We start from the raw sequence: 16,640 nt of genomic DNA, 5'->3' as shown, positions 1-16,640 counted from the left end.
AGACAGAGAAAACTGGCCTTGAAGATAGGAAGACCTGGGTTCCAATACTGCTTCTAACATATACTGGCAGTGTGACCCTGGGCAAGTAACTTAACCTTTCACTGCTCTAGGCAACTCTTTTAAGACTGTTAAGTTGGAGAGGAGACCTGCCAAGACAGCAGAGTAGGAGGAGTGCAGCCCAGCTCCTGCCAAAACTACTCCATTGACCTAAAAAGAGTGACAGACCCAGAAGTGATCAGGAAATGGAAAAAACTGCAATAAGTTATTTGTCCAGCCCAAGATCACAAATCTGACCTATAAACAAGAAACCAGAATACGAACTATGGAATAGGAGCAGTTTGGGATTATGGACTTAGCTTCCAGGGCTCAGAGCAAGGCCAACAGAGCAGGACACCCAGAGCTGATCACTGACCTAGGCCCTGGCCCAGCTCAAAAGCAAGGGTCTCTCAGAGGGCCAGGAGCCCAGACTCAGTGCCCAGAACCCAGAGCTAGATCAGCAGCACAAAACTCCCAGAGGGCAGAGAATGTGGATGCAACACTCAGGGCCTAAGGTAGGCCAGCAGGGCAGAGATGCCCAAAGTTGATCTCAGACTCAAGTCCCTGCCCAGGCCAGTAGTGCTGGGTTTCCCAGAGGGCCCAAAATCAGGGCCCCAAGCTAAGGCAACCTTATAGGTTGTCTCCCAGAGAGATCAATACTGCAGATATGGTGTGAAGGGCCCAGAGCAAGACTAGAAGTACAGAAATGCCCAAAGCTGATCTTGGACTCGGCCCCAGACCAAGCCAGCAGAGCTGGGTCTTCTAGAGGGCCCAGAAGCTCAGACTCAGCACCCAGAGCCTCCTAGTTAGGTAAGCTTTCCATAAGGGCTAAAAGCTCTGACTCAGCATTCATGGCCTGGAGCTAGGGCAGAAGCACAGGGATACTAAGAGATGATCTCAAACTTAGGCCCCCATCCATGCCAACAGTGAGTAGTCTCCAAGAAAGCTGAGGAGTCCAAACTCAGTGCCTAGAATTCTAAGCTTCGGTTCTCCCAGAAGAGATTGTGGACATAGTCCCCTCACCTCCCAGAAAAGCAGCTGGGGGGACAAAGAGGTCACTCAGAGTGTTCTAGAATATAGACTCACCCCTCTGAGCTTCCCAATTAGCAACACCAAGTTGTCCAGAACATATTACTGGAAGAATAACCACACAAAAAAGATAAAACACTATTATGAGGCCATGGATGCCCATGGCAAAAAAGCAGAAGAGGGGAATAATTCCAAAACATCTATAAGCAAAGCCTCCAAGAAAAATATATCTTGCCTATAAGAATAATTAGAATTGCTAAAAGAAATTATGTAAGACTTCTTAAAAATAGAATTTAAAAATAGAATAAATGAAATGAGAGCAATAAAGGAAAGAACTGGAAAAGAAATGAGAGCTATCTAGGAGAGATTTGGAAAGACAATTAGTAACTCAGAAGAGGTACAAAATCTTACCCAAGTAACAGAGCCCCTGATAATCAGAATGGACCAAATAGAAGTTAACAATTCTATGAGACAGAAAGAAATACTAAAACAAATTGAAGCAATAGAAAAAAATAGAAGAAAATGTATGGTATCTCCAATCAAAAACACTAATCAAGGAGAAATAATGTAAGAAACACTGAATTACCTGAAACTCATGACCAAAAGAGTCCAGACCTCACATTTCAAAAAATCAGAAAGGGCAGCTAGATGCACAGTGAATACAGCACTGGCCCTGGAGTCAGGAGGACCTGAGTTCAAATCCAGTCTCAGACCAGATACTTTACACTTACTAGCTATGTGACCCTAGGCAAGTCACTTAATACCAACTGCCTTGTTAAAAAAAAAAAAAAAATTTAAAAATAATTAAAAAGAAAAAGAAATTATAAGTACTCAGATATCTTAGAACCAGAAAGCAAAAGGGGTGACGGATTGTGTGGGTGGGGAGAGGGAATCCCCCAATCACCTCCTGAAAGAAATCCCGAAATGGAAACTTCTAGGAATGTGACAGTCAAAACCCAGACCCTCTAGATCAGATCTACACAACTTACAGCTTACAGGTCGCTTATAGCATGCCAAAGGATTTCTAGCCTCCCATGAAAAATATAGAGGAAAACATCCTCTACATTTTTCTCAGGCAACCTGAAATCCTTTGGCATGCCTAAGGGCCACTTACAGCCGCAGGTTATGCAGGCCTGCTCTAGATGAAAGAAAAATACTGCAAGTAGGCAAAATTCAAGTACCAAGTAACCACAATTAGGATCACACAAGATTTGGCAGATACTACTAGAAGGGAGCAGAATGCATGGAATAATAGTCCAAAAGGCGTAAAATATAGGATTAAGCTGAGCTTAATTCTACAAGAAGGAAAATGTAATTTTAATGAAACAGAGAAAGAGTTCTCCAAGTATTCCTAATGTAAAGACCAGAATTGAGTATGAATTTAGAAACGAAAACACAGAATAAAAGAAACAAAAAGTAAATACAAAAAATTCAGAGAAGACTTTATGAGGAAAAAGTGTTTGTATTCTACTGGGAAGGGGAGGGTGTTATACATTATTCTCAGTATTCCCTAAGAACAATAATGCTGATAGAAGGAACCAAATAAGATAGAGGACATTCAGATACCTTGCTATGTTGTGATGATCTTAAACGAAAGGAAAGGTAAAAGAAAAAAGAATAGACTAGAGAAGAAGGGAGTGAGGTGGGGAGGATGACTTATTTTCTCAGATAATCTGAGGCAGTGCAAGTAGAAATCTATACAAACACATAAGTGGGGGGAGCAGGTGAAACTCAAACCTCACTCTTAATTAATGCAAAGTGAAGTGAACAGAACCAGGAAAAAAATTTCTACTAGAGCACTGTGAAAATGAACAATTCTCAAAGAGTTAAGAGCTACAATCAACGTGTGATGATCAACCATGATTCCAGAAGACAAAAGATATAGAATAGTGTCCACATTCTGACAGAGGAGTGATAGGTTAGATATGGAGGTTTAAGACATGCATTTTTGGGGGCAGCTAGGTGGTGCGGTGGATAGAGCAGCGGTCCTGAAGTCAGGAGGACCTGAGTTCAAATCTGGCCTCAGACCAAACACCTGACATATACTAGCTGTGTGACCTTGGGCAAGTCACTTAACCCCAACTGCCTTACCAAAAAAAAAAAAAAGACATGCATTTTTGGACATGGACAAGGTAGGGATTTGTTTTGCTTGACTATGTGTATTTGCTGCTCCGGATTTTGTTTTGTTTTGTGGAGGATGAGAAAGACAGGGAATGAGGAGTAGATACTTGTTAATTAGAAGGAAAAACACTAACTTCAAGGTTGCCAACCTGCATTAGTAGAGTTCCTCTCCAGGGAGCTCCCTGTCCCAGCTCTATACTGATTCAAAATAAAATGCTTAAAGCAACACTTTCAATATAGGTATACTACTATGCACAACAGACATTCATAGAATTTAAGAGCTGAAGGTCCCTTTCAGGTAAGATCATCTAGTCATCCCCTTCACTTTCTAGAAGAGCAAAACGAAGTCCATAGTAATTAGTTCATTTGCCAAAGGTGATATAGCTTGTTAGTGACCGATCAAAGTAAAATTTATACAGTGCTTTAGTTAATATATTACTTCCCTCATTACAACCCTTCAAAGACAGCAGAAATTTGTTTTACCTTGCTTTTTTGTTAATTTTTGGACCAAACCTGATTTTGTTGATGTAGGGAGCTTCCAATGAGGAAAGTCCATCTAGCAAATCCCATCAGCAACTCTTCTGTTACTTAGTCTTAAGAAATCTGCCTAGGGTGCAGAATTAGTAATATGCTCAGTAACGTATGGTCAGTCTGTGTCAAAGGCTGGACTTGAATTCAGATCTTCCTGACTCTAAGGCAGCTCTCTAGCCACTATACCCCTATGCCTCCAGTTTATTATCATCCCCCTTATTACAAACTGAAAACATAAGGTAAGAGAGGGGAGTATAAGTCAGTTCCAACACAGTTATCTTTCTATTACAACATATTGCCACAGTTATAAAAGTAGTGTAAAAATTGATTATATCAACAGTATGCCTATCACACATAAAACTGTAACTAATGTATCACAAACACGTTAAATCATAAAAGTTAATGATGGCTAATTAAAAGACTTCTCCAAATTGAGGCCACAGCATGATCTTAATATTTGAAGGAATCATAGCAATTTGTTTCTTGAACTGATGAAATTTTTTCATCTGTCTGCTATTCTCCATCTTTCTGTTGCTCTTTTTATCCTATTTTCTACCCCCAATGTAAATGGTAGTCCCAAAGAGAAAAAGATATAGAAAGTCTAACTGGCTTTTGTAAAATTTGGAAAAAACAATCTCTGCACCTTCCACTGCAAAAAGGTATGTTTCTGGCTCAATTAAAAAACAAAAAGTCCCACAATCTAACAATTAAGACAATAAAACTGTGCAAAAGTAAAGCTTCCTTGAAAGGTGGCAGGTGAGGATCTTTAAGCCAAAGTTAGATAAACGCTTATCAGGGAAGCTATGAGGAGGGACTTCTGTCCATAATCTATGAGGTCTCCTCTAGCTCTAAGATGCTGTGACAATAAAAAGGCATGTTTCACTAACATGAGTAGTACCTAGTATGATTAATTCACAGAACTTTCAGTTATCAAGTAAGGCAAAGAGGGTAAATACATAACTTTTCACAAGCTGCAATCAGTTCTCTTAGAAATGGATAATATTTCCACCTCAATTTTGTTTACCCCCTTTCCTTTGGAAATCTTGGGAAAAAATGACAAAGGAAATTTTAGTTTACCCTATTTGTGTAGTTTTTTGACAAATTTGTAGTTTGTACAATACAGAATGAAAGTGAACTATTTAAATACAAATCAGCTTTAGTTAGATTTTCAATCTAATCAAATGCCTGAAAAGCATCTAGAAGAGCAGAAGTACTTCTTGAATTAGAAATCTGGTCTGATCATCTGTAATCAATAAACAAGTATTTATTGAGTGCTTAATATGTACTGAACATTAAACTGGACTCCCTTGCAAAGAAATATGAATCTCACTCTTCAGGAGCCTAGAATCCAATGGGGCAGACAACATTAACCTTCATAAAGAACAGTTTATGACACAAGGCAATATAATTAAATGCTGTAGAAGTTCTGAGGACAGGATAGAAGGGAAGACCAGAGCAGGCAGGGTTAATTAAAGAAGGCCCCATAGTATAAGCAGATGACTAGATATGGATAAAGTAGAAAAAAATTAAAGAAGAATGACCTAAGTGAATACACAGAGGTAGAAATAAACATAGCATGTTAATATACAGTGAGAAAATGGAGGCAAACTGAGTAATGAGAAAGAATTTGACTAGGTATGGCCAGATCCAATTATGGAAGCCATGAGAAAGAATGTAAGTTTTAATGCAATAATATATAGTACAGTCATTTAGGTTTGCACACAGAAGATTTAACACAAAGTAAAGTGTTGATTAAGGAAGATAAATCTGGCCCAGGAATATAGTATTGAATAACAAGGCAGATACTTGGAGGGAAGGGGAAAGAGAGGTTGGATTTAGGAAGCTACTGCAATAATCCAGATGTAATGGAAAGATGTTGTAGGTATAAGAGAAAATGGTGTTTAAGTCAAAGATACTTTTAAACAAAGAACAACCAAACTATATAAGTGATAGGAAATAAGGAGAATGAATTAAAAATTATACCAAGGCACTAAAGCTTTTTGTACCTTAGAAAATAATAACACTGACAGAGATTAGGAATGTGGGAGGAATAGATCGTTTGAGAAAAGAATATAAGTATGGTCTTGGAAAGTTCAGTGGTAATTAAGAGAATCCCAAATTCTTGGGACTGGCAAATTCAAGAATAGCCAAAGAAGAAGAGAAGTAGAGTAAACCTAGAGATTCAATGAATATTCTTATTAGCTGTGTGACAGAAAGATGAAAAGACTAATAATCAGGAGACCTAAGGATTACCATTTCAACTCTCCCAACTAACTAGCTATGTGATTTAGGGAAGAACCTTAACACTTTTCTGATATTTGAAATTTAGTTTCTTTATGGTATAAAGTGAAAAGGACAGACAATCTCAGGCCTAAAATTCTATTATCTTAAGAGACCAGAACACAAAGTGGACATCAATTCTCAGCTGTAATTCCAAATCCTAGAGGAGCAATTTAAGTGCTAATTTAGAGACGCAAACTATGTCTACATCAGAGGCCACATCTGTCAAGGAATAAAACATTCTAACTAATAATTCTGTCATTCTGATTTTCTCTGTACTTAAAATGATGATTGAATTTAACTGAACAAGTCAATGGTTTATGTATAGATACAAAAAGGTTATCAATGATATTTTAGAACACTTCTTATGAGGAAAAGACAAGAGGGTAATATCATCCTAAATCAATAGTCTGGCTTACAGCATTTCAAAATGCCTTCCTTACAGCCATTCTACACTGTACAGAATCTAATTTTGATTATCCCCATTTAATAGATGATAATGCTAAGGCTCTGAGAGATTAACTAACCTGCCCAAGGTCATACATCTAGTGGATGATGAAACTACAGTGAAAACAGAGAAAGAACAGGGGGAGCACAGAGTGGGAGAAAAGTATTTTAAAAGCTGGATGCAAAAAGGAAAGGAAAAAAAAAACAAATGAGTTACTTTTATTTTTCATGGAATTGAGAGTAAAAAATTTTAAAATAAAAATTGAGACTAAAAGTGCAATAAAACAATAGCTTCCAGACACAAGGGAAAAGCATACACTTTTAAAAAAAATTGAGATGCCACCTGAAATCGTAACTGAAAACAATAAGGAAGCCAAAATAAACATATCATGCTATTCTTCTTACCTTTTCAGTTGCTGAAACAGATGGCTTTGATACAAAACCCAACCTGTCCTTCACAGATAACTTAGTTACATTCTAAAAAAATTAAAATGAACACATTCAGTGTTTCCCCAAGCATACATAATTCTGTTGGGATTTATGAACATTTTGTTTGCCACTGTTTAATATCTATTAGTCTATACTGAACTTAACTAGTATGAACGACGGTACTAACAATGTTTATGGTGTTTTATTTTGCTTTTTTTTTGTTTTCAGAAGAGAAAGAGTGTTTTGGAAGTTTCTAATAAATTGTGGGGAAAAAACAAAAAAACCAGCATGCATTAGAATCAACCACTGAGAATTGAAAATATTAAATGAGGAGACTAGATTAGCATATCTTTTAGGTCACTTGGTTCTAGAAATCTATGGTTTTATGATGCTATGCTGTTAAATTAACTAACTAGCAAATTTTAAAAATTCATAATGTTTAAATATGCTTTAAAACTTTAAAAAAAATTTTGTCCCCAGATAAAATATTCTTTTCTTAAATCCATATAAACAGGCTCTGTATTCAACTCGGAAATTTAATACCTAATTCAGTAATTTGATTAAACATTCGAATTTTCCCCAAAACTCTTTGTTCTGGAGACACAAAAAATGGCTAGTTAAACTAATGTCAGACACAATGTATTTTCAGACTATAATATCTTCGATAAATGTAATGGGGTATCATAATATGGACCAATTAGACAGTATAAATACTGAACCCTACACAGAGAGATGTTAAGACTAATTACTAGAACTGCAGATAAAAAAAGAATCATGAGACTCTGCATGTATGGGGAAAATTCATATGATCTAGGTTGGGGGCAGGTAGGTAAATAGAGAGATGTCAGAGCAGGAAAGCTGATGCAAAGTTCTGAAAAGGCTAACTACTATAGTACAAAAGAGAGGATGCTACCATCTTTAAATCCTCCCTGAAAATTTTTTATTTAGTTAACTAATAAATTTTCAATGATAACACATGATAAAATTTTAAATTGAATAAGGAAACAGAAATTGATTAACAGAATTTTACTTCCCAGAAAATTTTGCTGTTTCACAAAGGGAGGGATTCCTATAGCCTTAAATTGGAATTTACATGGCAATACTAACCCAAATTGGGAGTTATTACTAGTAGAAAGTTTCTGTGGAAATTCCAGAATACCTGTATTTAATCTGGTTAAAATAAGGATGCATAATTAAAAAAAAAAATTAAAGAACTATCATTTTAATCAGTAGCTGATACCTGAGGAATATCTGTACTAGCACTCTGGGTTTCTGCAGGTTCAACATTACTTGAAGGTACTGGACCTAATCGTTCTTTCACAGACTGCTTCACAACAGGTAAACTGGGCTGCTGGACTAAAGGTTGTATAACCTAAGAACAACAAAAAAAAGATTGTAAATCAGTTAATTGTAAGGTGATAAGCACTGAGGAAAAAATGAGAATCACTAAAGCATGCAAAGATTTCAAATTATCACATACTAGTTATAACTACCCTAAAATTTCTGTCATAGTTGTAAATGCTTTCGGAACAAGTCTAAAGTTAAGTAACAAAATTTTTTTTTAAAATTTGAAGAAAAATGCCTACAGATCTTTTCCTCTAAAACTTTTTTTTTCTTTCTTTTAAAAGGCTAGGAGAAACTGTGATCTGGATAAAATTAATCAATAAAGATGATTTTCCAGAAAATAAATTTTTTTTAAAAAATATGGCCCCAACATTGATTTTCATGTTACAGACCTAATAAAGAAAAAGAAGTCTCCCTTCCACTTGGATTTCTAGGTACATGCAGAAATTAAACAGCAAACAATTGTTTCACCCATACAGTTTTCCTCTTACTTTCTGGGAAGCTGTTTGCAGTTGCTGGGCAGCCCCCTCTCGGTGCCAATAAACTTTAATAAAACGATTATTCAAAATTGCTTCTGTACTAGAGATTGCTTTTTTTGCTTCTTCATACGTTGCAAACTGGATAAGTGCACCTTCAGGATCACCATGAAAGGCAACCTAAAATGTAAAATGGAAGACAAGGGACATTTTAAATGAATCCCTCTAAACAGCTCACAATTCAATTGACCAAAAGCTCATTTATCAAGTTCCTACTCTTAGCAAGTATTGATCTAGATGCAAAGGAGACAGAGATAATAACAAATCCATTGTTGTCCTTAAGAAGAAAGGGTAAAACATGTACACAGATTAGCAAATAACAAAATTAAATACAAAGCAAATTTAAGAAGCAGAGAAAATTAAAAATGAGGGAGATAAAAAAAGGCTTCATGAAGGTGGGACTTTTGAAGGAAGCTAGAGGTTCTACTGAGCTGAAGCAAGGAGGGAGTGTAGTTCATGAAGGAAGGACAGTCTGTGCAAAGGCACACAAGAGAGATGGAACATTTTGTACACAGAAAAACTAGCAAGTCCAGTTCGATTAGAATAAAGAGCATGTGAAAGAGAGTAATATGAAATAAGACTGCAGAGGTAGGAAGGTACTACATTTACTGTATACTTCCTAGCAGTTTACAAATAACCTCCCTCACAGTAACATAATAACACTTGACAACAGGTTAAGTGACAGACCCAATACCTGGATTCATCACTTCTGCCTCAAAGTCCAATATTCTTCACATAAAGGACAAGATGTCTCCCTTAGTTGTCGTAAAAATAAAAACACCAGTGTCTTTTAGATAAGGTTCGTCTTTTAAAATTCCTCGTCCCTAGCTCCAATCTCTCCTCACTATACAGGAACAATGTAATGAAAACCATACTAACATATAAGCATGTCAACTTTGCCAAGGCAGATGATGGTAAAAATGTAGATCATTTCATGTGCATACTTTCTACCCTCAATTAAGCTTCTCTCAGTGTCACTAAAGATAAGCAATTAGACATAGTAATATGTCAGCAGGAAAATGTAGTGGGCTATTATTCTTACTTTTAAAGTAAAAAGCAAAGAACAGTCAGCATTGTACTAAAGCTGGATGTAAATCCAACCTCTGACATTTACTCACTGGGTGACCAGTTAGGTCATTTGAAGCTCTTGGTTTCACTATTGTCAAACTCAAACGCCATAATGAATGTAAAACATGTTACCAACTTTAAATTATCCTATAAATTTAATATCACATGCTGTTTTTTAGTTATTTCTAACAAACGATGACAAACTTCAGCTGCTGTATATCCCAAAATAAAAAATAATATTACAGCATCAGAAATAAGAACTTTACAAAGGAAGGCTAACATCCATTTCTTAGCACCTGTCTCTGTTTCTATTATCTATAAAAACAAAAAGCCTAACAAACTAGCAAAATAACAGCTAACCACAACCATTCAGAGTTAGCTTTGAAATTCTAAACTAAGAAAAAGTATCTGTTAGTCTCAGAACTAAATTCAAAGAGGGACTCTGTTATTTTATTTGAAGACCTGATTCAGGAAGAAATTAGGATGGACAATTATCTAAAGCTATCATCCTCCTCAGAACTTGTTCAATCACCTGCAGTCAAACCTAACTTGTCAGACTGCTGTAAGCACTACACTAAGCAAAAATGAACTCATTATGATTACATTTTTACTGGGGTGTAGGAGATAATCGTCTTGGTTCAAAACAGATGCTATCTGCAGTGGACACAGCACCAGCCCTGGAGTCAGGAAGACCTGAGTTCAAATCCGCCCTCAGACACATAACACTCACTAGTTGTGTGACTTTGGGCAAGTCACTTAACCCCAATGGCCACACACACACACACACACACCAAAACAAACCAGATAATATCAACCAAAGACTTTTAAAGTCTGCTTAGTTATTTCAGTATTAGGCTGAGGTGGAATGCAAATAACAACTGACACTACACTCAAAATCTCTAGCTCCAACCTAATTTTATTAAACAGTGTTAAAAACTGGTCTACTTCTTAAAAGAGATATTACAACTAGCTCACCAAAAAACTATTTTAATCTTCAAAATTTTGTTTTGGTTGAAATTTGGTTGAGAGCTACAACATGTTAAAATAAAAACTCTTTTGAAGGTAGAACACACAAGCAGTAAAAAAAAAAATATTTATATATATATATATATATGTATATATATATATATAAAATAAAATCTCCTTCAGCACCTAGAAGTGCTTTCCATATAACAAGTGTTCAACTTTGGAGTTGGCTGGACATAGGATATCTATTCTAAATATGCTAACTGGGAGGAAAATTCAGAAACCAGATATGGACCTCTTCCAGGGAGGACTGCAATGTTTCAGAGCTTGATGCAGCAGCAGGATGTTATAATTCACACACAGGAGCACCTAAAAACTTCATTATCCATAGAGCCTCACACTTGGACTGTGTGCTAGATCTCCTCGACCACAAGGATAAACATCTCTAATGGGGTAAAAAAAACCTCTTAAAAACAACTCAAAAAATGGATGCTGCTTATGAAAAATGACAAAAGTCTGTCTGTGGTTACCATAAACCAAAAGAAACAAAAAGCATAAACGATAACCACAGAAAAACTAAATTTGAAAATCTAAATCTTCACTATTGTGAGTGCATTAATTCATGTCCTCTAGGAAAATGTCACCTTACATTTCCATAGTCCTTAATAACTGATACTTATTCTCTCTATATATTCTTTATACATATTTTAAAGGCTATTGAAAAGAAGAGGTTGCTCTGAATTGAATTCCCTTCTCTAAACTCATTCATTCCTTCCCCAGGTTTTGGGAGGGGGAGGGAAATAAGCATTTAAATAGCACTTACTATGTGCCAAGCACTGTGCTAAACACTTCATAAATACTATTTCATTTGAACCTCACAATAACCTCTCAAGATAGATGCTGTCATTGTTCCCATATTACAGATGAGTAAACTGAGGCAAACAGAAGCTGAATGACTTGTCCAGGGTCATATAGCTAGTAACTGTCTAAGACTGAATTTTAACTCAAGTCTTCCTTACTCCAGGTCTAGGGATCCACTGCACGAACTGTAAAGTGTCAAAAAAAAATTTTTAAGCATATAATATTTCCAAAAATCAGCCAAGAGATTGAGAAATCAAAGCCTAATGTCAAGTAGCTACAATTATTTTATACTCCTGAATATGCCATCTGGTGTTAGCTTAAAGTACAAATGTTTTTCACATCTATTTCAAAAGGTGGACATATGTTTCAAAATTAAGTTTTCCTTAGAATTGGTTTAAAAGAGAGGTAGGGTCTGCAAGTATACATTACTACTGGAAAGGACAGAATTAACAGCATAAGAAGGACTGATTTTGGTGAGAAAAAGGACTACCTATTCACCAGAGACAGGAATTACAAAGAAAATGATGGATAATACTGAGGGATTTAGAGGTGTAAAATAGGGGGAGACTTCTGCTTAAAATAGAGAGGTGAATGGTCCTAGAAAAGCCCAGCTCTCCCTAAAATGCCCCAGCCAAGACCTGAAAGGGAACTAAATGAAAACAATGAAAAAGACAAAAGAAAAAACCCAGTAAGTTCCTCCATTCAGTCCAAGAAAACACTAGGATATATCCAGAAGACTGAAAGCAAATGATTTATCTTCTTTGTCTCAGTTTCCTTATTCGTAAAATTGAGGTAATAAAAGAAGGAAGAGAACAAGCATTTACACAGAGCCCAGTATATGACAGGCACTGTGCTAAGTGCTTTACAAATATTATCTCATTTAATAATAGCACCTACCTCACAAGGGTGTTATCAAAAGCAAACTAAGTTAACACATGCAAACCACTTTGCAAACCTTAAAAGTGCTATAAGTCAGGAGGACCTGAGTTAAATCTGGCCTCAGACACTTGACATTTACTAGCTGTGTGACCCTGGGCAAGTCACTTAACTTTGATTGCCTCACACCGCCCCCCCCAAAAAAGTGCTGTATAAATGCTAGCTATTATTAAGGGTGTCCATACTCAAAACATGAAAAAGGAAAGGCAGGTTTTCACAGGAGATTTTTATAGTAGAGCAAATCTTTACATTCATATAATTAGCTAAGAGATAGAAAACACAAGGTCCAACTGTGGCCACTGTTTGGTGATTACTAAAAGAATTCAATACAACAGACCACAGCATGTTTTCTCAAACAAGATTCCTTGATATTCAGTCTCAGGGTACTTTTAACACTTTTTTTTTTAATTATAAAGCAAGGAACAATTTAGAGAGACATTTTCATCAAAGGTGGTTACCAAATGTATTAAACCAAAGTTCAAATGGAAGTGGGACTCCCTGTAAATGGCAGAAGTTCTCCAGAAGCTCTTTTGCAGGTATATGTATGCTAATTACAGTAGTCTGAGGTCTTCCTCAATAAGTTCGATGGCCACTAAAAACAGATTGGCCTAGCAAGCCATTCAGGAAAAACCAAGTGGATGAGTTATATGTATTTGCTTAGAATCGAGTATGTCTACTGGCTCATTTATATAAGACCATAAAACTTGTAACGGGAAAAGATGACAATGATTTATATGAGTAGATAGCTGAGAGCTGAAAAGAAGGAAGAGAAAAAATCAGACGTATCAAAGAAGTTTTCCATGGTCTCAAGCTACCACCCCCACAAAAAAGGTGACACAAAAGTCCCTATTTTCAACACTAATGTTCTCCTGGTGAGATTAGATGGCTTTTACACAATGAAATGCAGCAATCTCCAAAGATTGACTCAAACACTTGACTCAAAGGATAGAAAAGGTACTTTACCAATACTATCTCAACTTCAGGAAATGTCATAAAAGACTTCTTCAAAGACAAGTATGTCTAGGAAAAAAAAAACATTTCTTGGCCTGGTCCAAGATATTCAACCACTACTGAAGTCATCTCATCCCCCCTTCTCCTCATCCCTAACTAGTAATGCCTCTGGATCCCTCTTGCTCTGATAGGTCAGCTTTTGCCTCATCTTGCACACTCAATGAAGTTCCCAACCCCCTTACCTGCCCCACCGCCCTTTCCCAGTTCTTTTTTGTGTTATCTACCTCCATCAGAATATAAGCTCCTTGAAGGCAAGAACTGTTTTTTGTTTCTATTTGTTTCCCTGGTGCTCAGCCCAGTGCATGGAATATAGTAAGCACTTAATAAAGGCTCTGTTGGTCTGTTTGTCTAACAAGTGATCTATCTACGGAAGTGATATAATAAAATCAAGAAAAAAAAACCCCTCAAACAATTGAGTATTGGAGCCACAAAATGTCCTAAAGAAAGCCTCCATAAGGCTAGATGGATGCACTATGGAAGATTTAATGAAGAATCTGGCACAGGAAGAAAAGAATCGGAAAGATGGCAATTTGCACTAATGGAAATTATCAGTATCAATGAGTTACAGATCTATGAGCATAATTAAGTTGAGCATGATAGCTAAAGATTATGGAATCCTTTTACAGTTCTTACCTGTAAGTTGACCAAAGTTCCAAACCGGCTGAAATGTTCATTAAGTTTGCTGATATTATTCAATTCTGGAGGAACTTTCCTGAGTTCAAGTTTGGTATTTTCATTTCCAAACTGAACTTTCTTCTGAAAACCTGGGCTATTTGTTCTATTAAAGTTTGGCCTATAACAAAATATAAAGTTACTTCATGTGCAAAAAAAAAAAAAAGATTAAAATCCAATTTCATACTCAATGGTGAAATATATTAATTGGTGGTAACAATATTACTCATGGGAAGCAATGAAGTAAAGAGATTTCTCTCCAACCCTATGTTGTACTGTTGTGGCCTTATACTCTATCACTTCCACTACCTTCACTGGTGTCCTACCCGGATCCCACCCCTTCATGCTATTAGATCTATTACCTGAAAATCTCAGCTCCCTTCTTGTATCTCAATTGAAATATTATCATAATGACTTAGGTTATAATATATTTGGGAAGTGAAATCCTACCCTGGCTAGTTCACTTCCAAAAAAAAAAAAAAAATTCACACACAACACATGACTTGCTCAGCTTTGTTTCAACTCTTACTTTCTCTCATCCTGCAAAGCCTAAACCTTGGGTGAAGATGAGATCTCAGAGGCTTCAGGAATACATACTCAGAACAAATTCACTAACAACAGCTACATAACTCCACTCAAAAGTCTCAAAAAACGACATTAAGATGGAGAGAAATAAGATTTGTATCAGCATCATGGCTGCTAGGCCAAAGCTGTGAACAGGACCTAAATATCTTTTGTCCCAGGTTTCAAAGGAGTTTTTATACTCCTGATGTCAACAACTACTTAAGCAAAAAAGAAAACATGGGGAGGGGGGAGAAAAGGCCTCTAAAGCCCTCTAGCTTAATGCTCTGTTGATGTACTTGCCAATAAAAGTCCTCATCCCCAACCCCACCCTGGAAATCTCACCAAGAGGCTCTGGACACAAATGAGAATCCCAAAATGGTTTAAAGGACTAAAGAGCCTGAAATACTAATAGTACTATAGTTCAGCTACAATATGATTAAAATAGGCCTTTATGGACTAGTTTGAGAAACTCACAACCATTTATAACCTTTTTATCCATGTGAAAATGGATTCTGAGTTCCAAACAAATGATTCACAATAAAAAAAATTACCTAGATATTGAATGATTACATAATGTGAAATGCTTCATAAAAAAAAAATGCTATGCCTTCATATAAATACTTTAACAGCCTAAAAGTAGATGAAAAGTAGTATTCCTCAATATTACCCCCACAAGCTTACTTGTCAAACCAAGTCTTCTTCACAGGAACTCCAGGTTCCCCTGAGCCAATGGTTCTTTTTCTGGACTCTGAATCGACCACTATCCTCATACTGCTTTTATTAGGAGGCTTTTCTGTGGGAACAGAGTAAGTATCAAACGGCATTTCTTTATCTCATAGCTAATTAAATTATTTAAATTCACTTGAAATATGAATGGTGAAAGAACAAGCAAAAGAGAAATAAAGATAAATAAGAGTGTCTTAAAACTGACAGGAATTTACTTATTTCAAGGCAATGGAATATCCCTTAAATTTAGATGTCCACTAAAATTTGCTAACTTGCAATGCAGAAAAAAATCTCATCCACAAAATTCAATTACATATTAGTAGCATCAAAGTTCCCAAACTTTTCTCTTTTTGGACCACTTCTTTAAGGGAAAATGGCCCAATGATCTGTCTATACCATTGCTTCCTTTTGTTACAATCAAAGAAAAACAAACAAACAAAAATCATTATGGTAAGACAATTTGTAAAAAATATTAAGAGTTCTTAATTATTGCATGATCTACTGTGACAAATTGAATTTAAATGTTTTTGTGTGACTAGAACTTAGAGAATTCAATAAACAATTATGACAAACTTGAAAACACTCTACCTTTTAAGAACCAGTGATCAAGTTCCTAGACCTTGTCTCGAATTAACAGGATTAATGATATTATTTACACTGCAAAAAATCTTTCACGATGTAAGCATTTGTGGATTAAAAAGAAAACAAGATACACCAAAATAAAGTTCATGGAAATATGAAAAGGAACAAAGGGTATTACAAATATACATTCATTAGCTTCCTATAATCAATGAGTTTATGCTGATTTTGTGATTATGAAGTAACTGTATTACTGCAACTTATTCCCGTTATCACAAATTAAGTTATATGCACTTTTTGTTTTTCGTTTGTTTTTTGTTTGTTTTGGCTAGGCAATGGGGTTAAGCGACTTGCCCAAGGACACACAGCTAAGTGTCAAGTGTCTGAGGCCAGATTTGAACTCAGGTCTTCCTGACTCCAGGGTTGTTGCTCTATCCACTGAACCACCTAGCTGCCTGCTCCAGTTATATGCACTTTTAATCCACAAAGAACATAAAGCCATGT

At 36.1% G+C, this 16,640-nt stretch overlaps 1 protein-coding gene across 9 annotated transcripts in view; it reads right to left on the bottom strand.

Annotated features, from left to right (window-relative positions):
• The window catches only part of RBM26 (RNA binding motif protein 26), a 98,722-nt gene that overhangs the window by 31,503 nt on the left and 50,579 nt on the right, over positions 1-16,640 (bottom strand). For 6 of the 9 annotated variants that reach the window (XM_027844528.1, XM_027844529.1, XM_027844534.1 and 3 more), the window contains 5 exons: positions 15,513-15,624; positions 14,229-14,388; positions 8,709-8,873; positions 8,114-8,245; positions 6,850-6,921 (listed from right to left, as the gene is read on the bottom strand). In XM_027844528.1, coding sequence (XP_027700329.1) covers positions 6,850-6,921; positions 8,114-8,245; positions 8,709-8,873; positions 14,229-14,388; positions 15,513-15,624 — 641 coding nt within the window. The remainder of the gene's footprint in view (positions 1-6,849; positions 6,922-8,113; positions 8,246-8,708; positions 8,874-14,228; positions 14,389-15,512; positions 15,625-16,640) is intronic. The other 3 variants (XM_027844532.1, XM_027844533.1, XM_027844538.1) reach the window with 1 other exon arrangement.

This window comes from Vombatus ursinus, unplaced genomic scaffold, assembly GCF_900497805.2.
Source record: "Vombatus ursinus unplaced genomic scaffold, bare-nosed wombat genome assembly UNPS02014942.1, whole genome shotgun sequence".
NCBI classification, from domain to species: Eukaryota; Metazoa; Chordata; class Mammalia; order Diprotodontia; family Vombatidae; genus Vombatus; species Vombatus ursinus.
This window is presented reverse-complemented; position numbering and strand designations above follow the sequence as displayed.